General features: G+C 42.6%; 1 protein-coding gene and 1 pseudogene across 6 annotated transcripts; one reads left to right on the forward strand and one right to left on the reverse strand.

Moving 5' to 3' along the window:
- Positions 1-305: 305 nt before the first annotated feature.
- On the forward strand, positions 306-27,537 carry LOC133490888 (carbohydrate sulfotransferase 11-like). Of its 6 annotated transcripts, none has more exons than XM_061801563.1 (5): positions 306-788; positions 15,867-15,979; positions 22,953-23,029; positions 24,064-24,228; positions 24,817-27,537. In XM_061801563.1, the coding sequence occupies exons 2-5, from the start codon at positions 15,961-15,963 to the stop codon at positions 25,495-25,497; spliced, it is 942 nt and encodes a 313-aa protein (XP_061657547.1). In that variant the 5' UTR covers positions 306-788; positions 15,867-15,960; the 3' UTR covers positions 25,498-27,537. The 6 variants fall into 6 exon arrangements, with proteins under 6 accessions (XP_061657547.1, XP_061657557.1, XP_061657506.1 ...); XM_061801573.1 differs by having other exon boundaries at positions 24,067-24,228; XM_061801522.1 differs by lacking the exon at positions 15,867-15,979.
- On the reverse strand, positions 18,020-18,138 carry LOC133497399 (5S ribosomal RNA; annotated as a pseudogene).
- Positions 27,538-27,692: the final 155 nt, after the last annotated feature.

Below are 27,692 nucleotides of genomic sequence, written 5' to 3' on the forward strand. Positions count from 1 at the left end.
CCTGGAACAGATCGATTCTGGTTATCGACGGGATTTTTTTTTTTTTTTTTTGGCCCCCAAAGTTAAAAAAAAAATAGAGGTCGATCTTGGAGGTTGTAACTATTTTTCTGTGATGATGTTGAATAACGTCATTACAATGCGCAATAACTGAATACGTAGCATGTACAATAAAGATCGTTTGGATACTTTTGTAGTAGTAGCTGTACAATATTCAGTTTAATGTCTTAGGTTAGAGCACAAGTTACAGCAAGAAAAAACAAGTAAGAAAGTTTCCGGGGGGGGGGTATGGGCTCGATTCGATGTGACGTCATCACCCACAGCCCCTCCATGTTTGTGAAGAACTACTCTAGTTTGTAAAATTTGCCCAAACTTGATTCTTCGGTTATGATTTGGCGTTTGAGACGGTATTGGCAAAGAAGGCTTGCGTTTTGAACCGTTTGGCTTTTCTCTACTCGCCCCGGATATCCGTGGTGCTTCGGCAATTTGTGAGGGAGTGTATGTGAGTCACTTCAATGTCGCACAGCGGAGGACGTTTAACAGTTCAAAAGTGCAGCCCACACTTTCATCCCCCGGTTGGCTGCCAGTTCATCGGTGAGTTGCGCCCTCTTTTGCATGAGCGGGGCCGAGGCGAGAGGACAGCGGCGAGGGGTCGCGGCGAGGAATCCGCCAGCAGCTGAGCCGGCCGGGCGTCAGGATGAGGATGCCCCGAGGAGGACGCCTGTTTCTGGCGATGTGCCTGGGCTCGCTCGTTGTCCTGGTGCTTTACTACCAGAGTATCGGTAAGCTCGGTAAGTCACTTTCATTTGGGATCTAACTTTCAAATCTATCTTCATATATAGGTGTGTTACAAATAACATTAATGAAATCAACAAAATTAAAAAGACGGTTTTGATCTAAATCTATTTCAAAGTACTGAGGCGAGTTTTGTACTTTAGTAAGACGTTGCATCTTTTCTGTTTGCATTGAAACTGAGTGACAGGAAAACCACAGAATCATTTACTGTATAAATACAGTACTCATTGTAATTCAATTTATAAAGTTACCTAGATGTAGGCTAAGATCAATGAGTGGCCAAAAGACTTGCATTGGTGTCTTGGAGTTTTAAAACCATATATTGTATTAAAGTCTCAAAATAGGAGCCCACGTAATTCTAGTTGTAATTACCTTGATTTTATATACCCAAATTCTGATTTGTACATATACTGGGGGGAGGGGAAACTAGTACAATTTTAAGAGCGTATTGGTGGGGTTACTTCACTGTGACGGTGTCTATATGTGCAGAGTGCAATCGAAATGAGGCCGATGTAAATCAAGTATGAATAAGCGCTCTGTGGAAAGTGAAATGTTTTGAGACACCCTGCATTCCTCTGCTTCACCCCCTCTCCTTTTGTTTCCTGGGCCTAGTCATCATGGACTTTAGAAGGCAGATATTGCTCCCCTCGGGGACAGCAGACTTCTCTGGGAGATGAATCGGAACCCAAAGAGAGAAAGAAAGCGTCAAGAAGTAGGCCTTGATTGGTTATTGCTGAGCAAGCATGTCAGCATTTTTTCTGTTTCAATTGTACAAAAGATGAAGGAGGAAAGTGGAGATGCAAGGAGAAAGCACAACCAGGTTTTTGGATGCATTATAGAGCCATAGTTTTATCTATCTTGGGGGCTTTCACTTTCCTAACCCTAGAAGTCATTGATGGATTTATACACTTGTTGTACTTCCCCCTCAAGTTAAGTTCATTTTCAAACTAAAAAAATTGAACCTAATGCATCACAAGAAGACCATCTGACACCATTCTCCCTTTTGATTGATCAGTCAGTGATGAGACCAAAATGTAAAGTAAGTTTACCCGACTGATTGACTGGTATTGATTTAAAAGAAGAAGAAAAAAAAAAGGTCTGTTGGTGATAACTTCAATTACTATAAGGATAGTCTCCCAAGGTTCAGTAGCCTGTGCATTGCTCATGGTACACAGATAAAATGAAGATGTTGAAATGTTCATGTGTTTACAGTGCAGCTACATCACTTCCCATTTAAAGCCCCTGTTAAGTCCAACTCACGTGAATTTGAAAGACCACAGAGAAGAGTGTTCTTCATAACCCTGCAAAATTTGAATGTTAAAGGAGAAATCCAGTGCTTTGCATGAACAGTGTATCCAATAGGTCATGTAATATGTACGCTATTTTTACAACGTGATGCTAAATCCTCTCTCATTGAAGAGTGTTTTGAGAAGTTTTTTGTGGACAATTACGAATTTTCAGGGGGGCTGCCATTTTCACGAGTCACATGATGTACGTGGGCGTATGTGACGTCTACTCTGCCGTTCCAAACCCTCAATTACACGGGACACCATTATGCCCAGTGCTGGTTTCGCGGATTTATCCTCATCTGATGAAGAAATAGCAGTATCGGTTGATCGGGAAGACGGAGGAATACTTTCATACAGATTTAAACCTGTGGCTATAATTAATGTTGAATATTTGGATGGTTCTTCGAGCGGAATGATGGGGAGTCTGACAAATCGGAGGCCTATGCACAACATAAGTGCCTAAACAAAGGCCTCCAGAGCTCTGGGCTGCCAGTCGTGGATGGTTCTTCGGACAGGAATGATGCGGAGCCGGACGAGCGAGCTCCAGCAGTGGGCCGCGAACCGAGCTTTCAAGCTGCGGAGGCCTTTAGCCGAGCTTTGGTGGTGGTGGAGGCCTTTAGCCTAGTTTTGGCGTCCGGGGCTAACGGCCTCTGTCACCTGCTTCGTTAGAGCTTGTGGCCCACCTTTGGTGGCGGCAGAGGCCTTTAGCCTAGCTTTGGCGTCTGGGGCTAACTGCCTCCACCTCCTGGAACCTCGGCTCGCGGCCACGGCCGGAGCTCGCTCATCAGACTCCGCATCATTCCCGTCTGAAGAACCATCCCCGGGTGCCAGCCCAGAGCTCCCGGGGGGCTTTGTTTACATACTTATGTCGCGCGTAGGCCTCTGAGTTGTCAGAGTCCGCATCATTCCGCCCCAAGAACCATCCGAATATTCAACATTAATTACAGCCACAGGTTCAAATCTGTATGGAAGTAGTCCTCCGTCTTCCCGATCAACCAATATTGCTATTTTTTCATCAGATGAGGATAAATCAGAGAAATCAGCGCTGGGCATAATGGTGTCCCGTGTAATCCAGCGTTTGAAACGGCACAGTACACGTCACATAAGCCCTCGTAGATCATGTGACTCGCGAAAATGGCAGCACCCCTGAAAATGTGTGATTGTCGATAAAATTCTTCTCAAAACACTATTAAATGAGAGAGGATTTAACATCACATTGTCAAATTAGGGTACATATTACATAACCTATTGGATACACTGTTAATGCAAGCACTGGATTTCCCCTTTAAAACAAAAATCAAGTACATAAAATGAAGCTTGAAAATTGTGAAAATCAAGTAGACACTGTGGTGACAGTATTACATCCTCATTTGTGTGTAGTGTGGGTCCACATAACAGACATTTGAGAGAAAGTCAACTTTTTATAAAACATAGCCAACGGTTCACACTGCACGAGAGACATTTGAGCATATACAAGGAAGGGCTTTCTGCTGGTCACACGGCTTTGCGTTCCAACATGTTACAGTATCCTGAATAACACAAAATAGAGAGAAACAGGGAATTTAAATAACTTTCCAGTGTTGTTCTATTGAGGCATGGGAGGAAGATGCATTTTGGCGATGTAGGCATAGCTAACTAGTTAACTGCATGCCTTACTGATAGAAAAGGAGAAAGTATTTATAACTAGCGCTAAGTAGTTATGCCAAAACCAGACTATGAGAAGATTCTTAGACCCACCACTTGGTTTGGCCTATTCCTAAACTCAATTAGTGTGTACTCAAACCAAGCAGCAATATAAATAGGAGTTTGATTTAAAAGGGACTAAAGTGTGCACCAAGAAAATTAAGCATTATTGAAATTGATGTTGAGCAACATTGCAACAGATTGCAACATTTTTTGATTGGTGTTTGGCTTGTGAAACAATGTTAATGTTTTGTCGTGAAAAATATGGACCATTTTTTCTTAACAGCTCATAACAGTAGCTCTCACTTTATCAGACATCAGATTGTCCAGCTATGTAAAGGGCAGTTTGAAATAATGACAAGGTTGAGAAGTTGTGCATTCTTGAAGAGATTCTTCAAATTATCATGGACTTCATTCATGTGAAGACCCAAAGGGAGCTCCTGTCTCCCAGAGAGAAAATCCCTGATCTGACAGTGAACTTGTGGTGTCATTCCCTAAAACATTAGCAATCACTAGTCTGATGTCAGCCCGCAGCCTCTTCAAAATGTTCATACCATGCCCAAATTGTCAATATTTTGACTACTATATAGTGACTACTATTTTCCAGCTCTTGGGCATGGAGTTCACCAGAGGCTCACAGATTGCCAATTTTCTTATCTTACACTCCTACATGATGACATCATGCAGCTGGTGGCTGTTATACACCTAGTGCTCCTCTCTCTTCGATCTGAGGAAACCATAGATGCTCGCTAAGGTTTAGGTCTGGAGACAATGTTGGTCTGTCCATCACCTTTACCCTCAGCTTACTTAGCATGTTAGTGGTCATTTGAAAGTTATGGTCGGAGTCGTTACCCTGTAGGAATACTTCCCAAATGGAGAGGCTCACGGTCTGCTACATTGTTACAATATACGTTGTATCTTATGGTTCCCTCAATTGACTGTAGTTCTCCAGTGCTGTCACTCATGCAGCCCCATACCATGATGCTCCTATCACCATGTTTGACCATATGACAACACCCATTTGCCTTTTGACTCCTCACGTGATTGCCCCCATACACGCTTGACATCATACAAACAAAATAAATTTATCTTACTTTCATCAGAGCACAGGATATACCGTACTGTAGTTCCACTAATTCATTTTTCGAGATCCTTGAAGGTCTTTCCTATGTAGTCCTATGTAAAACTTTCATTGACCAGCATGAGAGAGTATTAACGTGATAACACCAAATTTAACACACCCGCTGGGCTAATTGGGCCCACTTTGGACTTTTTCCCTTTGAGGTCTACTCACATTTGACACATTAATGGCTGTGTGTTGAGTTATTTTGAGGAGACAGTAAATTTACATACACTGTACAATCTGTTATACAAGCTGAACACTGACATTGTAGTAAAACATCCTTTTTGAAGTGTTGCTCCATAAAAAAAAAGATAGAACCTTTACAAAAAATTTGAGGGGGTACACTTTTAAAAGACTGTATTTATAGATAGATAGATAGATAGATAGAGATAGATAGATAGATAGATAGATAGATAGATAGATAGATAGATAGATAGATAGATAGATAGATAGAGATAGATAGATAGATAGACAACGCATGGTTTATAGTAATATTGGAGTTATGTTGGCTTGTATTCACAGCCAACATGTCAATGTCCCAAAACATAAATTCTGAAATTGATAATCATTTATTACCGATGACACAGCACACCTGAATAGCCTAGAGTGCACACAGCCTACGCAGGAAATATTCAACACCACACACCGCTTGCCCTGTCTGAGCTTGTCTGCTTTCCAGGCTCGCCAATGGGCACTTCGGGTCAATGAAGTTCATGATGATTATGTATGTAGAGGATGTCATTTTCACTTGTCTGACCTGACTGGTGAACAAGGAAAACTTGTCTGCTCTCTGAAATTGGATCTCTTGCATCTTGCATCTTTGTTATGTGATTGTCATTGATGCTAACATTTTAGGACACAAAACTATGGGGGGAGAAATCACTTTGGTTAGCCTCTTTTATGAACATGGAAATGTTGCCAACACATTTCGTATTATAAAAAAATACACCCTGGCACTTTACAATGGTTGGGACATGCTGATGGATGCCCATGTCAGTGGAACACACACTTCAATGTTGATATGAAACATTGACACTCTTGTTTTCACAATTTCTGCTCTAAAACTGTTAACAAAAATAATTTTCTGGTTTGGTCGATACTACCAAATTGTACATAGACATTAGTCCCCCCCCCAAACCGAGGATAAACAGGAGACAAATAAGATTGATGGAAATTTAGAGTACACCTTACCTGTGGTTTCTTAGGTCATATACATTTATTTTTAGATGCCTCTTGCACGGTGAACTGTTGAAAGAATTGCTGGCTTGCATCATTCCAGTGAAGCACCTTTTTAACATTTACCTGAGCCTTTGCCATGAAATGTAATGATTTATCTTCGTGAATTCAATTATCTAGCTGACCCATATTGCATATCCTAATCAGGCATACCGACATTGCTATGCAGGAAGCTTGTTGCATATTATTGTTTTGTCTCCATTGTCTGACTTTCTGTGGCAACACCCTTGCGGTGGCTCTCAGGAAAGAATAAGTGTTCTATCCAGTGTGCCAGTATAAACTCATTAGTCATGTCACAGTTATTGCTCTTAATGGTTATTTGATTTACAAATGTAAACCTCGCAATTTGTTTCAGGGGTGGGGGGAGTGACTGATACACTCAAACAAGAATTGAGTGTGACACTCGCTTACTGAATGAAAAAAAACAAACAGTTTTGGTTGGGACTGAAAGTGGTTATGATCACCACCTAAAATTGTACAAGAAAACATTTTGTCAAATACAGTAAACCATTGTTGTGTGTTACTTTATGTTAATTGCATTAATATACAATCATCTTTTAAGTCATTGACCCATCTCAAATCTCCCCTTCATAGCCAAGATTGTTGAGAAAGTTATTTTTAATTAACTCACCAATTTCTGGACTTTAAACTGAGTTTTTGACAAATTTCTATCAGGTTTCCGAACTCATTACAATACAGCATGTGCTCTTATCAAAGTACTACACAATATAAAGTTAAATAAAGACAGACATTTAGATGTACTCTCGTTTTTTTGTTTTTTTTTTTTGTCTTATGTGTTGCCAAAGAAATAGATTAGGAATCGGTACTGGCAAATAGACTTGTGTACAAAATAATAATTTGATCTAAACATCCCTAGCGTCAATGCCTTCAATAAGTGTCAAGGATTTATATTTTTAGGTGGTGAGGGTGTAGAGGCAAATGATGGAGAACCCAAGCACAAGGAAGCAAGGGAATAGACTCTCCAAAATGTACACATTGAAAAAAAGGGAAACACAGTCAATGGGGGAAAAAAAAACTAAATCTTGAATTCATAGCCCACAAAAAAATCAAAATTGAAAGAAACTGTCATGCTCCTGGATTCCAGCCCGGGCTGGGCGTGGCCAGCTAATCAGCACACCAGCGCCTCATGAACACTGATTAGACCCAGTACATATAGGACCCGGGGGACGACAAATACTCCGCTAGATCGTTGCTCTTGATGCCTCGTTCCCGCACTCCTGCTTTCCTGACTTCTGATCTCCGTGCACCGACCCACGCCTGTCCACTGACCACCCTCGTAAGCCCATCCGTACTGGTACTTCGGATTGTTTGGACTGTCTACCTGATCTCAGACCTCGGACCGAATAAAGGTTTCCTCTGTACTATACCTGGAGGTGGATGCATCGAATTCAGGAATCGGAGCAGTCTTGTCGCAGAGGAGTCCCAGGGATGGAAGGATCCACCCGTGCGCATTCCTGTCTAGGAAGTTGACCCCGGCAGAGAGGAACTACGATGTGGGAGATCGGGAACTGCTGGCGGTCAAGAGCGCGTTGGAGGAGTGGCGGCACTGGCTGGAGGGCTCGCAAGTACCGTTCGTTGTCTTCACGGACCATAAGAACCTTGAATACCTGAAGTCTGCGAAGAGGTTGAACGCCCGTCAGGCCAGGTGGGCCCTATTTTTCACCCGCTTCCGCTTTAAGGTGTCCTTCCGCCCAGGCTCCAAAAACAGCAAGCCGGATGCACTCTCGCGGATCCACGAGGGAGGGCGCACGGATTCAGACGCCGCTACTATCCTGCCAGCGGTGTGCTTCGTGTCCGGTTTCACCTGGGCGATCGAGTCGCGGGTGAAGGAGGCCCTGGGAGAGACACCGCCACCCGCGGATTGTCCGTCGGGCCACCTTTTCGTCATCCCATCTCTGCGGGAAACGTCATCAACTGGGCCCATACCAACAAGACGGTCTGCCACCCGGGTATGGCGAAGACGCGTTCAGTGGTCGAACAAAGGTTCTGGTGGCCTAATCTCAGCAGGGACGTAAGGGAGTTCGTCAACGCCTGCCTGGTGTGTGCTGCCAATAAGACTTCCCGCCTACGGCTTGTTGGTGAGTTGCGACCCCTGTCCATCCCCTTTCGTCCGTGGTCACACATCGCGCTGGACTTCGTCACCGGCCTGCCGCCTTCACAAGGGAACACAGTGGTGCTGTCCGTAGTGGACTGTTTCTCCAAGATGGTCTACTTCGTGCCGCTTCCGAAGATCCCGTCGGCCAAGCAGACAGCCCAGTTGGTATTAGACGAGGTCGTCCGTTACCACGGCCTACCCCAGGACATAGTTTCAGACAGGGGTCCGCAATTCAGCGCCCGTTTCTGGAAGGAGTTCTGCAACCTCATCGGCGCTTTGGCTAGTCGGACATCGGGTCATCACCCAGAGTCTAATGGCCAGACTGAGAGGATTAACCAGGAATTAGAGACCGGTCTTCGATGTCTGGCATCCAGGGACCAGAGCACGTGGAGCCAGCACATCAAGTGGGTGGAGTATGCCTACAATTGTCTACCCTCCGCCTCAACAGGTATGGCTCCACTCCATGTCGTGCATGGCTACCCTCCGTCCCTGTTTCCTCCACTGGTCACAGACTCCGCGGTCCCGTGGTGCGACGCTGCAAACGGACCTGGGAAGCAGCTCGGAGGACACTGCTGCGCATGAGCAGTGCCTACAAGGCCGCAGTGGACCGCAAGAGAAGGGCCGCACCAGAGCTCAGAGTGGGACAGCGAGTGTGGCTCTCCACCAAAGATCTCCCGCTGCGGACGGAATCCCGCAAACTTGCTCCCAGGTTCGTTGGCCCGTTCCCGATTTCCAAGGTTATTAACCCGGTCGCCGTCTCGCTGAAACTGCCCAGGTCGATGAGGGTGCACCCTACGTTCCACGTCAGCAGACTTCGCCCGAATCGCACGTCGTCGCTGGCTCCTCCGCTCAAGTCCCCCCCGCCCCCCCGCATGGTCGACGGTGGGTTGGTGTATACTGTGCGCCGGTTGCTGTCTTCCCGCCGCAGAGGAAGGGGGGTCCAGTACCTGGTGGACTGGGAGGGATATGGCCCGGAGGAGCGCTCTTGGATCCCCTCCCGCTTTGTCGTGGACCGCTCCCTCATCAGGGACTTTCACGCGGCTCACCCTGATGCTCCTGGGCCGTCCAGAGCCGGCCGTTGAGGGGGGGGGGGGGGTACTGTCATGCTCCTGGATTCCAGCCCAGGCTGGGCGTGGCCAGCTAATCAGAAGGTGCACACCTGCGCCTCATGAACACTGATTAGACCCAGTACATATAGGACCCGGGGGACGACAAATACTCCGCTAGATCGTTGCTCTTGATGCCTCGTTCCCGCACTCCTGCTTTCCTGACTTCTAATCTCCGTGCACCGACCCACGCCTGTCCACGGACCACCCTCGTAAGCCCATCCGTACTGGTACTTCGGATTGTTTGGACTGTCTACCTGATCTCAGACCTCGGACCGAATAAAGGTTTCCTCTGTACTGTCTGCTGTCTCTGGAGTCGTGCATTTGGGTCCACCCTTGAGTCCCGCATCGTGACAGAAACATAATAAACCCAAGGAAAAAATCACAGACAGGATGTATGCCCTGACAAAAGATACATGACACATGAACAGCAATGAACCATCCATACATTCATCTATTTTCTGAGCCAATTATCCTCATTAGTGTCGCAAGAGTGCTTGAGCTTATCCCAGCTGTCATCAGGCAGAAACCAGGGTACACCCTGAACTGGTCGCCAGCCAATCACAGGGCACATGGAGACAGACAACAGTCGCACTCTCATTCACACCTTGGGGTAATTTAGAGTTTTCAATAAATGCATGTTTTTGGGACGTGGGAGGAAACGGGAGTGCCCAGAGAAAATCCACACTGGTAAGGGGAGAACATGCAACTCCACACATGCGAGAATGGGAATTGAACCCAGTGCTCAGAGCTGTGAGCCCACCATTCTACGGCCAGCAATGAACCAACAGACAGAAAAGAGGGAACTATATGCAGGTAACTGATGAGACAACGAGGCACACCTGTACAAGACATGAGGTTCCCAAGAAAGATTATTTGTAGACACAAGAGACAGTGCTGGCGAGAACAGATGGAAACGAAAACCTAACAAACTGACAAGACATGAACAAGGGGCAGAAAACCAGGACTTCACATGAAATAATGCTAACACTTATCTAAACAAAGAAAAGAAAAACAACCGAAAGCTATTTAGATTTATTTTAATATAATCATGATAACACTAACTGATTGATAAAGCAACTACTTCCTGGTATGTCATATTTAGTTTAAAATGGGAGCAAAGTGAGGGTTGCAAGAGTTCCTGACCTAATGCAGAGTATATTTTCTTATATGGTGAAGAGAAAATATCTTATGCCATGTTTACTTTCCATCCAATTATTTGTTGGTGTCCACCATGGCAACAAGAGTACATGTGGTTAGTCATCCATAATCTGTGGAAGAGATGCCACACCCAGCAAAAAAAAAAAACCAAAAATTTTCAGACGGGTAACTGCAAATTAAATGCCAGTTTTATTCATTGGTTTATTCATAGATGCATGTTCTTCCCTTACCTGTGTGGGTTTTCTCCGGTCACTCCGGTTTCCTCCCACATCTCCAAAACAAGCATTGATTGAAGACTCTAAATTACCCATAGGTGTGATTATGAGTGCAAATGATTGTTTGTTTCTATGTGCCATGCGATCAGCTGGCAACCAGTTCAGGGTGTACGCCTCCTGCCCGTTGACAGCTGGGATAGGCTCTAGCACTCCCGTAAAACTTGTGAGGATAAGCAGAACAGAAGAGTAATGAATAAGTGAATGAATATAGGCGTTTATTCATTTTCAGACAATATGAAATCATTGAAGTTGTCGCCTCTCCAGAAGCTTTGCTTAGCCATTCCCAATGAATCAAAGAAGGCTGAAAATTTAAACAGGTGAGCAGTCGGGTCGAGACTTGGTGTCTTTGTGCTACATTGAATGGCATTCTAGTTATGGAATGTCATAGATCGTTAAAACAACAATCAAAAGGTGTCGAAGAAAAAGCTTATCAGCTGAGTTTTTTATCTGACTCCAAGTCAGCAAGTCACTTGTCACATAGTTGTGCAGTTTGTAGTTTATTACCTTGCCAAAAATCAGCTTAGTGTGAGGCATTGCGGTTTATATACTTTCTTGTGATTGTTTAAATTCAATTTCTGTGTGCTATTTGGCTAGCAACTCCACCAAAATCTCCAAAGTCAACATAAGTACATCCAATTTAAAAAAGTCAGGACCAGACAAGTTTCCCACTGGTGCGCCACAGTTGACCTCACCAAGTAAAGTCCACTCGGTTGATTTTTCTGACAGTGATGGATTCCTCCTCACAGGTTTAAACCGAAGGCTTTCGGACTGAGTCAGTTTACCACAGCTAATTTTAGTTCACACTTACTGAAAGCGTACAGATAAACACATAGGATTTGAAACACAGGACGTATTTACGCAGAATGTGTAGGCTCAATCAAGACCTATGCAACCTTTCATGTGCAGCGTCATGGCCTTTAGCATATCAGTGCGCGCATATATAAATATATTACCTTTTGAACGGTTGTTCATAGTTCCCTTGTCATAATTGCGCTGTATGTGTTGTCCTCAAGCATATACAACTCAATCTGCCACCATTCTTGTTCTTTTTGTTTTCTTCCAAACGCACATGGAATGTGCTGATGACTTTGCCCCTACCATCTTAACATTTCCGGAGGAAAACAGTTGGCTTGTCGTTTCTTCGTATGTTCATATCTATGACATCGCTGCTTGTCGATGTGCATGTGCAGTGTCATGAAAATTGACTTCAACACGGCTGTGATGAAACAATGATGGGATGTCTGAAACGGTATTGAATGGGCAAAGTATGGCCTGCAGATCAAATACATATGGCCCTGCCCTCTCCATTCTTTAATCCAGCCGACCAAGGCTTCTAATTTCCAATTCAATATATATATATATATATATATATATATATATATTATATATATATATATATATATATATAAAAGAGCGTTCATCAAACGAATTCCATTGCGGATAGGTCATGCCCCGGGCTAACTACGCCTGCCCCCAGAACTGTTAATCGGCAAGGCATAGACAGAAATTCAGATAATGTAGGTCGAAGACAAAAACAAGGAGGAAAGTGGCAGAAGAAGAAGAGGCCTGCACAGACCCTACAACTGTGTGTAGGGACTGTGAATGTTGGGATTACGATAGGAAAAGATCAGGAGTTAGTTGACATGATGATTAGGAGAAATGTTGGTATATTGTGAATCCAAGAGAGCAAGTGGAAAGGGAATAAGTCTAGAATATTAAGAGCAGAGTATAAATTATTTTACCATGAAGTAGATGGGAAGAGAAGTGGCGTAGGGGTTATTCTTAAGGAAGAGCTGGATAAAGATGTCTTTTCGGTGAAAAGAGTATCAGATTGAGTGATGAGGATGAAATTTGAAATTTAAGTTATTGTGTATAATGGGATTAGTGGCTATGCCCCACAGATAGGATGTGACCTCGAGTTGAAAGAGAAATTCTGGAAGGAACTAGACGAAATAGTTCTGAGCATCTCAGAGAGAGAGAGAGAGAGTTGCGATTTGTGCAGATTTCAATGGACATGTTGGCGGAGGAAACAGGGGCAATTAAAAAGTGATGGGTAAGTACAGCATTCAGGAAAGAAACTTTGAGGGTCAGTTGGTGGTGGACTTCGCAAAAAGGGTGGAATTGGCAGTGGTGAACACTTATTTCCAGGAGAGACAGTAACATAGAGTCACCTACAAGAGCGGAGGTAGAAACACACAGGTGGATTATATTTTGTGCAGATAATGTAATCTGAAGGAGGTTACTGATTGTAAGGTGGTGGTGTGGGAGAGTGCAGCTTGACAGCGTAGGATGGTGGTGTGTAGGATGACTCTGGTAGCAGGTAGGAAGATTAAGAAGACAAAGGTAGAGCAGGGAATCAGTTAGTGTAAGTTGAGTAAGGAAGAATGTTGTGTGGCCTTTCGGAAAGAGGTGAGACAGACTCTAGATGGACAGGAAGAGCTCCCGGAAGACAGGAACTGCAAAGATACTCAGAGAGGCAGACAGGAGAGTACTTGGGGTGCCTTCTGGTAGCAAAGGGGAGAAGGAGACTTGGTGGTGGAAAAGGAAGTCAGGAAGTCATCCAAGGAAAGAGATAAGCCACGAAGTGGGACATGGAGAGGACTGAGGAGAGGAAGAAGAAATACATTGAGATGCGCCATAGGGAAAAGGTAGAGGTGGCCAAGGCTAAACAAAAGGCATATGACAATGTGTACACCAGGTTGGATATGAAAGAAGGACAAAAAGATTTCTACACATTGGCCAGACAGAGGGATTGAGATGGGAAGGATGTTCAGCAAGTAAAGGTGATTAAGGATAGCGATTAAAATATGTTGACTGCTGCCAGTAGTGTATTTAGTTGATGGAAAGACTACTTTGAGAAGTTAATGAATGAAGAATATGGAAGAGAAGGTAGAGTAGAAGAGGCAAATGTGAATGACCAGTAAGTGGCAGTGATTAGTAAGAGGGAAGTTAGAAAGGCACTGAACAGAATGGAAAAATTGAAAAACAGTTGGTCCTGATGACAGACCAGTGGAGGCATGGAATTAATTTGGAGAGGTGCCGGTGGAGTTTTGACCAATTTATTCAATAGAATACTAGCGGGAGAAAAGACACCAGAAGAATGGAGGAAAAGTGTGCTCGTCCCCATTTTTCTGAACAAAGGTGATGTTCAGAGCTGTAGAAACTATAGAGGAATAAAGATGGTGATCCACACAATGAAGTTATGGGAAAGAGTAGTGGAGGCTAGACTCCGGACAGAATTAAGGATCTGCGAGCAACAGTATGATTTCATGCCAAGTAAAAGTACCACAGATGGATCATTTACAATGAGGGTGCTCGTGGAAAAGTACAGAGAAGGCTAGAAGGAGCTCCATTGTGTCTTTGTAGACCTAGAGAAAACCCATGACTGAGTACCAAGAGAGGAACTATGGTACTGCATGCACAAGTCTGGTGTGGCTGAGAAATATGTTAGAATAGTACAGGACATGTGTTAGGGCAGCAGAACAATGCGGTAGGTGTGTCAGAAGAATTTAAGGTGGAGGTGGGATTGCATCAGGGATCCGCGTTGAGCCCCTTCCTGTTTGCGGTAGTAATAGATAGGCTGACAGATGAGGTTTGACTGGACTCCCCTTGGACCATGATGTTCACAGATGAGATTGAGATCTGCACTGAAAGCAGGGAGCAGCTGGAGGAACAATTAGAAAGATGGAGGCACACACTGGAAAGGAGAGGAATGAAGGTTAGCCGAAGTAAAACAGAATATATGTGCGTGAATGAGAAAAGTGGAGGGGGAAGAGTGAAGCTTCAGGGAAAAGAGGTCAACAATAAAGCTCATTAGAGGGACAGCCAAAGTTGGATGTTTTGGAGACAAGGTTAGAGAGAGCATACTTAGATGGTTTGAACATGTTCAGAGGCAAGAGAGTGAGTATATTGGTAGAAGGGTGCTGAGGATGGAGCTGCCAGGCAAAAGAGCGAGAGGAAGACCAAAGAGAAGGCTTATGGATGTGGTGAGGGAGGACAAGAGGACAGTGGGTGTTAGAAAGGAAGATGCATGAGATAGGCTTAGATGGAAAAAGATGACACGCTCTGGTGACCCCTAACGACAAGCCAAAAGGAAAAGAAGAAGAAGAATGTAATATTATAATGAGTTGACTAGACTATGCCCTGTGACTGACTGTCAACCAGTTCAGGGTGTAGTCCGCCTTTTTCCCAAAGTTATCTGGGATAAGCACCGGCACGCCCACGACCCTTGTGAGGATAAACAGTTTGGATAATGTATGGATGGATGCTTCTGAATCAAGATTCCTATCAAATTTGTTGCATTTTAAAACTCGTGAAAGGAGTCGCTCTACCGTCATGTTTTAACCTGAATCAACATGTAGAGTCAAACCAATGTATTCCTGTGTTGAGCATAACTGAAGTGCCTGCAGGTTTGCCTACAGATAAATTACACTTTGCACAAAAAAAAGGGTACGACGACGTTACAAATTTTTTTTGTACAGTTTTGACCAATTTGAAAGTACATTGTTTCTATAACCATAACTCTTCTGTTCTTTGTGTATATATGTATGTAATAAGCATCCATAGATAAACATTACTATATTATTTATAAACATATATTTATATATGTTTATGTATATGTTCTACAAGACTACAAATAAAAAAAGTCAAGAAAGTTTCCTCTCAGGGTGATCGAGTGTGCAAATGAGGTAACCTCGTGTGAGTGTGTGAGTGCGAGTCAGCAGGGTACAGGTAACTTGTAAGCATACTTCAGCACAGCCCTATCATTAAAAGGAACATTTAAAACTAAGTGTTTGCACAACCTTACAAAGGATGTCGCCTATTGTAAACTCACATGATCTTGTCGGTGTAATTGCAACCATGTGTCTGCCCTCCAAAATGGGGAGCTGCATGTTTTGTTGTTATCCTGTAGTTTTCTTTTTTCGTGCTAGCTATATCCTTTGTACATATAGATTAGAGGGATACAAATAATGAAATAATCAACCACAGCTTTAGGTTCTCAAGAACATTGTTGCTTCATATTAGACATTTTAGACCATCAATACTTATAATTTTGTGGTGACTCTTTGGATTTTTCTGTTTCAGCGTGCGTGGAACAGTGGAATGACTGGTTAGAGCATCTGCCTCAAACCTCTGAGGACCGCGGTTCAAATCCCAGTACCGCCTGTGTGCAGTTTTCATGTTCTCCCTGAGCCTGGGTGGGTTTGCATTGGGTGCTCCGATTTACTCCCACATCCCAAAAGTATAGGTTAACTCTAAATTCCCTGTCGGTGTGAATGTGAGTGGAAGTGGTTGCTTGATTATGTGTTCCCTGCGATTGGCTGGCACCCAGGTCAGGGTGTACTTCTTCTCCTGACCAAAGAGAGCTTTGATAGACTCCAGCACTCTTGCGACCCTTGTGAGGATAAGCAGCTCAGAAACTGGGTGGATGGATAGATGTTTCAGCATGACTGGGCTGCAGTGCACAAAGCAAGATTCATAGAAACAAGCTTGAAAAGGTTAGTTGTGGAAGACCCCAAATGCATCAAACAATTGGTTTGAACTAGAATGACGATTTGAAGCCAGGACAGAGTCCATATTTTCTTCTCTTTTTTTTACTTTCACTACATCGAATATGTAGGTCCCCATTTAATGTACCCAACAAAACAAAACAAAACAAAAAAAATAAGAGGATGTCATGGTTGGGAGCTTTGTACCTTAGAAAGTAAATATTTACAGAGTCAATGTCACACAATGTTCTTAACTCTTCATCATGATCACTGAGAGGAAAAGGTTGGGAAGATAATTTGCCCACAACGTAAGACCGAGATTTTGTGATGATTGAAGATTAAGGGGCTGACCAACACGCTATGAAACACCCTTCTCCCACCAATTGTTTTAACATCGTGTTGTCTTGTTTATAAGATCATGTAAGATTAGTAGAAGTATCTCACCACCACTACACAGACTTAAGCACTCATAAGACCCTGAACCCCGACCCCGAAAACTGGCCTGTTTGTGTTACAACTCTGCTTCAACTGTCTGCATTTCTTCACTTCCTGAGTCTTAGAGGAAGTTGTGGTTTTCTGGTGCGACAGAATGTCTAATGCAGAAAAAGATGTTTTATACGCATCAAAACACAGCAGACTTAAACTGAAACTATGTAAAACCTCCAGCCTTTCATGCGAATAAGATACAGACAAGAGATTATGTTGCATGGAAATTCCCAATCATGAATATAGTGACCAAGAGTATCATGACATTGCTCAAGAAAAAAACAGTATCACAAATTCATGAAATGATTGCAGAAGGTTTTATTTCGAACACAAAGTGTGCCCACTTGTTAGGATGTATTCCAGGAAACTGGCCACTCAGACAGTATCAAGCTGTACACGGCAGCAGTGGGAGAAATCAGACAGACACTGGAGTGGCATGCTGCAGCTGGAATGTAGTACAGGAACAGTGTAACAATTTAATTGGAGAGGGAGGACAAGTCTAGATGAACCGAGATTCAGACTAACTCTAGTGTCGGCTGAAGTGGCATCACATTAGTTTTTTTTGATATAGACTTTAATTTCAAGACTTTTAAAGCGTTTCACAAGACCACAGTTTACATAGATCAGCCCTCTTTAACAATAATAATGATAATAATGAATAATAACATGACTCTTAAGCTTAAGATAAAACAAAACAAAAGAATCTTACATTCATAAATTGTAAGTAGTGAAAATCTAAAAACTAGACCTAAAAGTGTAGTTTGAAGTATGCATATCTTGGAATGTGTCCCTCTGTTTTGTAAATACTTAACACTAACATGGAATGGGGTAGACTGTGAGCCCGATTTACTGAAATCCCAAATATTGGGCAGTAATTTATGTGTTCACTCTAACAGATTGCTCACAGTACTCTGGCTTTTTTTGTGTCAGTGTAAAAAAAAGTTTATTGCTGTATCTACTTTTCTGGCTCTGCGGTTACTTTAGGGGGTCTCAGTCTAAAAGAGGCCAAGCTAACTGCAGAGTGTTTTATTATTTCACAGTTTACTGTGGTTTGCTTCTTTTTCACCACTGATTGCTCATATTTATTTTGAGTTATCCCAAAGCCGACCACCAACACGAATGATATCTTCGTCTTTTCCTTTCGGCTTGTCCCGTTAGGGGTCGGCACAGCATGTTGTCTTAGATGAACAGATATTTGTTTGGCACCGTTTTATGCCGGACGCCCTTCCTGACGCAACCCCTCCGCATTTAGCCGGAGAGAGAAGCTTACAGCACCTGGTATTCTCAGAGGGTCTCCCATCCAAGTCGTAACCAGGGCCAAACCCGCTTAGCTTCCGAGATCTGACAAAATCGGGTGTTCTCAGGGTAGGATGGTCGTAAGAGACCAACACCAAAGATATACAGTACATAAAAAAATCCTAGCAAAACTCGAGTTATTTACAAAAAGCATTTTCCAACCAACCCTCCTGTAATGTTCATCATTTTTATAAGCCTTATTAACAAGACTGGTCAGCTTTTCATTGGTTGCCTCCAACATGCTCCAGTCCCCGAAAACAACTATCTCTGGCACGAGTGACGAAGCCAGGTAATTTCGTGAATACACAAGTTTATGAGACCTCCCTTTCACATTCTCGTCATCAGGGTGCCGAATCAGGTCATCATTAGCACAGTGACAGAGGATTAAGTCATCTCAAAACCCTCAGTTAATTGTTTTAACAAAGGACCATCTGCAACTGTGTTCACAACAAAGGAAAGCCAAGGTGCAAGAGGGCATTTCTAATGTAATTATGGCTGAAGGGAGTGCATTGCAAATGAGGTTCTGTACACTGCCCGCTTAGAAAAAGACACATCTGATGGAAACGACCTCTCTTTCCCCCTCCTTTTGCAGGCCTGTTTTGGTTTGCATCAACTGCTGGTCAACTACCATGTTCTCCAGCGATTAAACACATCCCAAGCTCTTAAGGAGCAGTGAGACTCAAGACACTTGTTACAGTAGTATAAATTTCTCGATAGGTTTGATGAATGAGCAATAATTTACACATTATTATTGGACATTTCTCCATTTCATTATAGTCGTATTTGAAGAAGCAGTGTACATTGCATCCACTAAACCTCCCTCTGCTAGTCATGGTCCATTCACTCACCCTTTTGAGATAGTGTTGCAATCTTTTACAAAACTGGAACCATTAGTATTCTCATGTGATTTACTCTCTCAGTTCTTCATGTAGTCATATCCTGAGTAGTGTCATAATGGTGACAGGAAAGGCTTGGAACTACTAGGAAAAATGAGATAAAACTTTTTTGTTTTTAAGGTGGAACACTTGCTTTCAGTAAGCATGTACCATAATTTCTCATTTATATTACACTCTGGACTATAATGCACACCCCAAAATTGACACCAAAAATTTATGTATGATGCCTATGTATAATGCACAACATCAATTTGCTGCATTCCATATGTTTAAAACATGAAGTGGGATCCATATTTTATTAGTTTTTTTAAAGAAATAGTCATCTTTATATTCATGTACTGAAGTACAATAATTCAGTTTTTATTTTTATTTTTTTAATCCTGCATCGGGACAGGTCGTGTATCATGTAAAAAAGCTTACCATTGCTTAATACTTCACACGTGCAAAAAACATTTTTGGAACTTCTCTAATTATTCCCCCTGTCACCATCTGAAAATATCAGAACAAAATCCCTCATTTTTTTTTTATTTTATTTTATGGATGTTTAAAATGTTATCAAAAGCTACAGAAAGAGCTGAACGTCGCTTGATGTCACGAAACTGCCACCATTTATCACCAAAATGTATGGCTACATTCCTACCTATGTCCACTTCAACATATATCAAAACGAAATCCCAAATATTTTGTATGTTATGGATTTTCATATCAACAACGGGTCTGAGAATAGGCCTTGACACGTGGGTGTGATTTTTAATACTGTATATATCAAATTTTACCATCAGACATTACATATACATTTTTAACAACCCAAGGTCCCGGTAAAATTACAAACGTTGTAATATAATTATTTTCACTTTCCTTATACTCATGTATAATGCACTCCATTGACTTTTGACGATTTTTGTGGGGGGGGGGGGACCATTATACGCAAGAGATTAGAGCAGTTTATTTTATTATACAGGCAACTTAATTTGCCGACTAGTGACTGCTGTATTAGTGACCCACATTATCATAGTTAATTCTGATTAGACTTTCCGCCAATTTTATTGGCCTGATCGGAATTAGCCAATAATTGACATTTTATGCTGATGCGCTGCTCGGTTTAATGGCATGATTCACCAATTCGATCAATGACGTCATATTTACGGTCATTATTACGGTTTGTTTTCCACCAGGCTACTGGTATTGGATTAAAATAATTCTTAGCCTCAGCCCAGTTAGACAAGGTCATGATAAACTGCTATGGTATCATGATTTTTATCAACTACATCGAGACTGATGAAACAAGATGTCACTTGTAAAGAGATAAAGATCCAAACTGTGTTATCACAGCCTCTGTGTCATGTTTGCTGTCCACAACAGTAGCCGGCTACATTCTGCGTTGAGGCTCGAAATGACACATTCAGTTTGGTGATGTTAAAATTTGTATTCATTTATTTTTTTCAACTAAAACAATTCATGTGTTAGCTGTCGTTGCTAGGAAGGTCTTTCTGCTACTAATTCCCTTTTTTTGGATTCAATTGAGGGAATACACACAATTCCAGTTTTTCATATAGTGTAAAAACTGCCATCTCATATTACCTTGGCTAGCTATTGTTTTTGTTACTTGGCAAAAACTCTCCACTTATTCAGATGCCCAGGATTAGACTTAGAAGATTAGTTTCCACATCATCATCTTAATTTTTTTTATAATCACTTTTTTAAGACCATAGTGTTTTCCCGATGTTTTTAAACACAGGCCATTCTCCATAGCGTCCTCCTCCTACTTAGTCTTTGTGTAAAGTTGTGACCCAAACCCATACATTGTTTAAAGGTCCACTGTCATGAAATGCGCGGTTTTTAGTATGTTACTAACGAAAAAACGGCCACCGGTATGGACCCATCCATTTTTTTCCACCACAAAACATGATTTTGACGGATATGGCTTTTTGCAACTCCTGCAATGAAAATCCTATTGAGGGATTTGTTTTTGAGAAGCAGGAAGTGATGTACAGGGCAGTAGCGCACTCAAGCGGGCTCGTTTGTTTCTATTAGTTTTACCTGTGGGAAGGTAGCTCTTTGTTCCTACATGTTAGCTAAAATGCCGGCTCGTTGTATTGCTGGATATTGCTCAAACACTCAGGAGGATGGATTCACTCTTTATACTTTTCCAAAAGACCTGGTTCGTCGTGAAAAATAGTGCAAAGGACGAGAGCTTCGTGGGTTCCAAATGACAGGTAGGTGTATACAGCTACTAAAAAAAAGTAGTAGTTGGGGGGGAATGTAATCCATAAGTCAGGGGTGCTAAATGTGTTGATGTGCCACCCCGACCGAAGCCGTGATCAGCAGACGCACACTGCTGGGGTGCCTCGTCGCAGCGCCGGGCCGTGGTGGCTCATCTCCGCTGCAGAGGTGGATAGGGCGGACAGGGAGGAGGTTTGACCCCGGCGTTGTTTGCAGGCAGCGTTGTTTTTATCACCGGTGGGGAGGTGGTCTGGCCGCGCCATCGTCGTCGCTCACAGTAGGGATGGTGTTCTTGGGATGGAACTCATCATTCGTCTTCCTCCAAACACGGTTAGTGGAATTATGACTAAAAAGTTCAATTTTGGTCTCATCTGACCAAAAAATTTCTCCTATGACTCCTCTGTATCATCCAAGTGGTCATTGGCAAACTGAAATCAGCAGTTGGCATAAAAGGTGTCCCATGTAATCAAGCCTTTGTTGCGGCACGGTAAACGTCATATCAGCGCGCGTAGGTCATGTGACTCGCGATAATGGCAGCTCCCTTGTAAATTTGTAATTGTCTATAAAAATCTTCTCAAAACACGATTAAATGAGAGAGGATTTAACATCACATTGTCAAAACAGAGTACATATTACATGACCTATTGGAAACATTGTCAATGCAAACCAGTGGATTTCCCCTTTAAGACGGACCTTGACATGCGCTGGTTGAAGCAGGGGAACCTTCCGTGCCATGCATGATTTCAAACCATGACGTCTTAGTGTATTACCAACAGTCACCTTAGAAATGGTGGTCCCAGTTCTTTTTAGGTCATTGACCAAGTCCTGCCGTGTAGTCCTGGGTTAATTCCTCACCTTTCTAAGGATCAATGAGACCCTACGACGTGATATCTTGCATCAGGCTCCACTCCGATTGAGATTGACCGTCATGTTTAGCTTCTTCCATTTTCTAATGATTGCTCCAACGGTGGATCTTTTTTCACCAAGCTGCTTGGCAATTTCTCCGTAGCCCTTTCCAGCCATGTGGAGTTGTACAATTTTGTCTCTGGTGTCTTTGGACAGCTCTTTGATCTTGGCCATGTTACACGTTTGAGTTTGTATGGGGTGGATAGCTGTCTATGCAGCTAACAACCTCACACAGGTGCATCTGATGCAGAATAATACATAGAGTGGAGGTGGACTTTTAAAGGCGGACTAATAGGTCTTTGATGGTCGGAATTTTAGCTGATAGACAGGTGTTGAAATCCTTATTTGCAGCTGTATCACACAAATAAATAATTAAAAAATCATACATTATGATTTCTGGATTTTCCTTTTTAGATTATCTGTCTTACAGTGGACATGCACCCACGATGAAAATTTCAGACCCCCATGACTTGTAAGTGCGAGAACTTGCAATATAGCAGGGTGTTCAAATACTTATTTTCTTCACTGTAAATTTATATGACTGAAAAGTCACTATCACGCAGGTTGAGAAAATGTATTAATTGAGCTAATTGAGCTATGATTGCATCACCCCAGCACATGAGTTAATATCGGCATGAAGTTCGTATGCACCCCCCATAAAATGTCCATAGGTGTGAATGATATTTGTTGACAGTACGAGTGCACTTGCGATTGGTTCACAGCCAGTCCAGGTAAGTCGCCTCTTGTATGGCCCTAATGAGGGCAAGCGCTTTGTAAAATGAATGAACGAAGAGGTATTTAGTAGGGTTTGAATATGAGTTCATTAAACCCAATACTGTAAGGTTAACATGCGACCTAAAAATGTCTGATTGCAGAACCCAGTGCTGGGACAAGCAACAGACTGGAGAAAAGCAGGAGAAGTACACTGCAGACACTCTATAATGGAGACCAGGTGAGATCACAAATATCAGCTACAGTTTGGACAATCAAACCCTACATTACTACTTGGTGTGTAACACAAAAAGCACATTTTTTGAACTGCATGTTTAATGTTTTGACTTTCATTTTAATGTGTCCAAGAACATGATGCCCAGTATTTCATTGACTTCAGTGTGAAGTGAATAAAGGTCTTAGTTAGTCTTAGGACAAAGTTCAGTGGACCCCAGAGGTGGTACATGGTATGTAAAGTTTGAGCTCCACTGGTTTGAAGCATTCATATACAACTAAGCTATGAACCCAGGTCACTTAAATAGCATTTGAAACACTTGCAAACATCTTGAAATCATTGCTGTACCTGTAAAAATACACTGCGATGAACAGCATCGTTGGGAAGATGGCTTTGCAAATATACTTGGTGGTTACCATTACAAGTTATGATATTGAAAATGTAATCATAGTGTAACTATTTGTGTAACAGGTTGCCATTTTTTTTTTGGGGGGGGGTGTTTATGGCCGACAAAAACATAATCTCAATTGAAGAGATGCTACGAATTCATAAATGCCAAATAACAAATATGTAGGGGTCCACGTAACGTCTTTTGAAGGACTGTCCTAGCAGCCAATGGAGACACTGATTTAAATATGGCCTTATTAAAAATGTTTCCGTTCGTCATTTAGTGACACGCTTTTAACATGTAACGTAGGAGAAAACTGTGAATCTCGTTCCATTCAAAACATGTTTTCAGCTGATTGCTTAATTTCAGTATGAATTAAGCATTAGTCACTTGGTTGTTTTTTTTTTAATTGCTTGAGAACATAACTATTCTGTTTGCGTTGCTATTTAATGAACTGCTGGAACTGTCCACTTTCTCTCCACCTACACTCTCGCTACTCTCCAATTTCATTCAGTGTGGCAAACCAAATCCCAAGTCCACTTTTTGAAAATCATGGCCTGAGTACCAACTTGTGTACTGAGGGCCAGCTGTTCACAGCACTGCTTTTTGAAAGTGGTCCCTGCTTATATTTCTTTAACCCTTGTCCTACAAGCAGCTGCAGCTGTTGGCTGATCAGAAGTTGCTTCAAGGTCGCAGGGAGCTGCTGGAGCAGGCGTGTTCGAGTCATGCAAAGAAGCGGCGGGTGCTTTCTCCAGAAGATCTCAAACACCTCATTGTGGACGACAAACACAGCCTCATTTACTGCTACGTACCCAAGGTTGGTTTCGATGACCTTTGAGCACACTTCCTTTTGAAGGTTGTCTAAATGAACAAGAATGTTTCCCACTTGAAAAGGGAGAAACTTATGCTGTATACTGTAGTTGGGTTGGTAATCTTGTGGTAACCTTGAAACAAAACAATAAAATGTAACAAAAGTTCTACCTGTATAGAGTTTGCGTGATCGTCAATTGTCATTAGGTGTGAACGTGAGTGGAAGGAAATATATTGTCTATGTCAGGGGTGTCAAACTCATTTTTTGTCACAGGCCACATTGTAGTTATGGTTTCCCTAAGAGTGCCGTTATGACTGGAAAACCATAAAAATCTTGAATCGCCTCATCATATTTACACATGGAATTTATGAGCGAGTTTTGGAATCAGAAATCAGGGGTAAAGCCAAATAGAAAATGCAGGATTGTCTTTATAGTTACGCCGTCAACGCCCTTGCTTTTCACTATTTGCAGCAGGGTTTGTCAAAAATTCCCAGAGGATTGGTGTACTGTGCAGTATTAAGACAATAATGTTCGTATGTTAGGTATTTTTATGTGTATGTGTTGGTGTAACTAAATGCGTGTTCCCTTCCCAAGGTGGCCTGCACCAATTGGAAGCGGGTCCTCATGGTCCTCACTAGCGACGGCCGCTACACTGAACCCCTCGCCATCCCCGCCAATGAGGCCCACGTAGCGGGCAACCTGCGCACTCTGTCTGAGTTCTCGGTCCCCGAGATCAACCGCCGCCTCCGCAGTTACCTCAAGTTCGTTTTCGTGAGGGAACCTTTTGAGCGCCTGGTGTCGGCCTACCGTAACAAATTCACGCTCAGCTACAACACAGCTTTCCACAAACGCTACGGAACCAAGATCATCCGCCGGCACCGGACGCAGCCCGACCCGGAGGCTCTGAAGAAAGGGAACGACGTGACTTTCCAGGAGTTTGTTCAGTATCTCGTAGACCCTCGGACCCAACGTGAAGAACCTTTCAATGAGCACTGGGAGAGGGTGCAGTACCTCTGCCACCCGTGTCTGATCCACTACGACGTGGTAGGTAAGTATGAGACGCTGGAGCCGGATGCCCGCGCTGTGCTCTCGTTGGCGGGGGTGGAGGACACACTTCAGTTCCCGATGTCCGGCAAAAGCACCAGGACAGACGGCAACATGGCGGCGCGCTACTTCAAGCACATTAGTCCCTTTTACCAGAAGCGACTGTTCAACCTCTATCGTATGGACTTCCTACTCTTCAACTACTCCACACCAGAGTATCTGAGAACTTGATCAGATGGGCTTGATCTTATGATTCAGACTCAATTGTTTCATGATGGTGAATTTGCACTTTTTCAGCACTGTGGACTGAGAAGTTTCCTTCGCCTTGCTGTTCGATGAGCGAATGCAGAGGATTTATTCATTTTCTACTTAAATTTATTTTGTCCTCGGGCTGGGCGATACGGCCTTGAAATGGAAAACACACGATTTGCCCCATCTCCCCAAAACAAAATGTGATTTCCGATTTGGATCCACCAATAAAAAGCAAATTATAAATAACATCTTTCAAAACTTGGGAGAAAGTGGATTACTAAACACAAACCTGAATAAATTTTAATCAAACACCAGTAAATTCATTAAATAAAATCCCTTTGAGATTATGTAACTCTGAACATGTCACAGATAAAAGGTTCTGCTTTCAAACAAAATTAACCTTCGTCCCTGAAAATGTAAACAAAACCCTGCATAGAGTACAAGTATCTGGCAGGTTGGTTACTGACTTTTAATAAATGTTTTTTTGACAAGGAAAATAAGCCTGTCCACAACATGAGTGACTGTTACAATGTCACCTCGACACTGAAAACCTCTCTGAGGGAATACTTGGAGATGGAGAAGTATTTCTAGCCTGTATTATACAGCTGTGAGAAGTCCGTTTCCTGTTGCTGTAATCTTTGGTGAACTTCAGCTTGTTTTTATTGTGAAGTCACACCAGCGGAAGTACAGACGGGTGATACACTGTAACTTGATTGGAAAAGGCCCCCATGAAGTGAGCGATGCATTTAGATAAGGTCGAGTACAGATTGTACTGTATGCACTAAAAGCACAACAGCTGTGTCCACCATTGAAGTGGATCACTGTAAGGATAAATGATCTTCATCTTTGCAGCATATTAACAAGCACCGTCTTTTTTAATCTTCAACGCAAATGACTAGCGGACTTTCACTGTGAAATAATTCCAAGTAAACTCTTGCTTTTTAGTGGGATTTTTCCCTTAATATTTCCTTTGGTTTCAACAATCTTTAAGAACTCTGTTGTTAATTGTCTTCCGCTGTAATTCTAAATGACTGAAAAAACGATGATGACTCTTTAGTAAACTAGTTCCTCTCTGTTTGCGGTCATATCTTCAATGAAAATACTGTGCATCAACGGGCAACAGAAGCTGGGAAGGGGAAGGGAATTTTTTTGTGGGGTTGGGTAGAGACAATTCGACACCCTCAAAGAGAACAACATCAATTAAAACGATGATTCGCCTAGCGCTACTTTGTAGGTGAAGCTGTATGGCTTTTTTAACATGGCTCAAGATGAGGACCAATGAGTGAAGCCTTTTGAGGAGCAGGTTCTCCTACTATATGGAGGTACTGACTGTGAACACAGGCATTTATTTCAAAGCACCTCTCACGTCTGGAAAAAAAAAACATACATTAGTATTTATTGTTGTACAGATACTTGTGCTAGGGGTGGGAAATATGCAATCTGATATTGCAATATTTTGCTAACTGGAGCAACTATATCACATTACAGGGATTGTGTGATGAGGTCACTGGATGAAAACAGTCTATGATATTTCAGAATATCTTTGTAATTGAAGGAGGGAAAGGTAATACTGTAGTCTTGAATTTTAAGAAATTACATTTGTGGTATGCATGTTTATCGATCAATCAAATTTGCCAGTTGTGTGAAACTGTTGATCAATTGTGACTGGCCACCAGCAGAAGCACTCTTGATTAATTCTCTGAGTATACTAGTATAAAGAACAAAAAGAAGTAGAGCTACTCCTCTATGCTCAATACGTATCAGGAGTTCAAAACATTCTAAGATTCTCCTATCCCTTTAAACAAGTCACAGTGGCACTGTACATACTTGGACACCAGATAGTGTCGATACTGGTGTACCCTGAGAGAGGACTGCATTATTGATATTTTGTTCCACCCCTATCATCAATAAACTTTGGGTGTCGGGTTTTAGTGAAAGTGGTTTCGTGACAAAGCAGATTCTTTGATTTTTGCACATGAACTGATGCCAAATAAAAATGCCAACTTTGTTGAGAAAGCACTGCTTGTCTCAAACAGGTTCTTTTAACACACGTTCGTTGTGTTTTACCCATTTGAGTCATTTCCATTTCAGCTTACAGTCACTGCCCCGTTCCAGTAAAGCTTGCCATACCTCCACTATGGCCGCCTGTTTTGCGCTGGGCAGCTAAGCTGTAT

The sequence above is a fragment of the Syngnathoides biaculeatus genome, chromosome 2 (genome assembly GCF_019802595.1).
Source record: "Syngnathoides biaculeatus isolate LvHL_M chromosome 2, ASM1980259v1, whole genome shotgun sequence".
Lineage (NCBI taxonomy): Eukaryota > Metazoa > Chordata > Actinopteri > Syngnathiformes > Syngnathidae > Syngnathoides > Syngnathoides biaculeatus.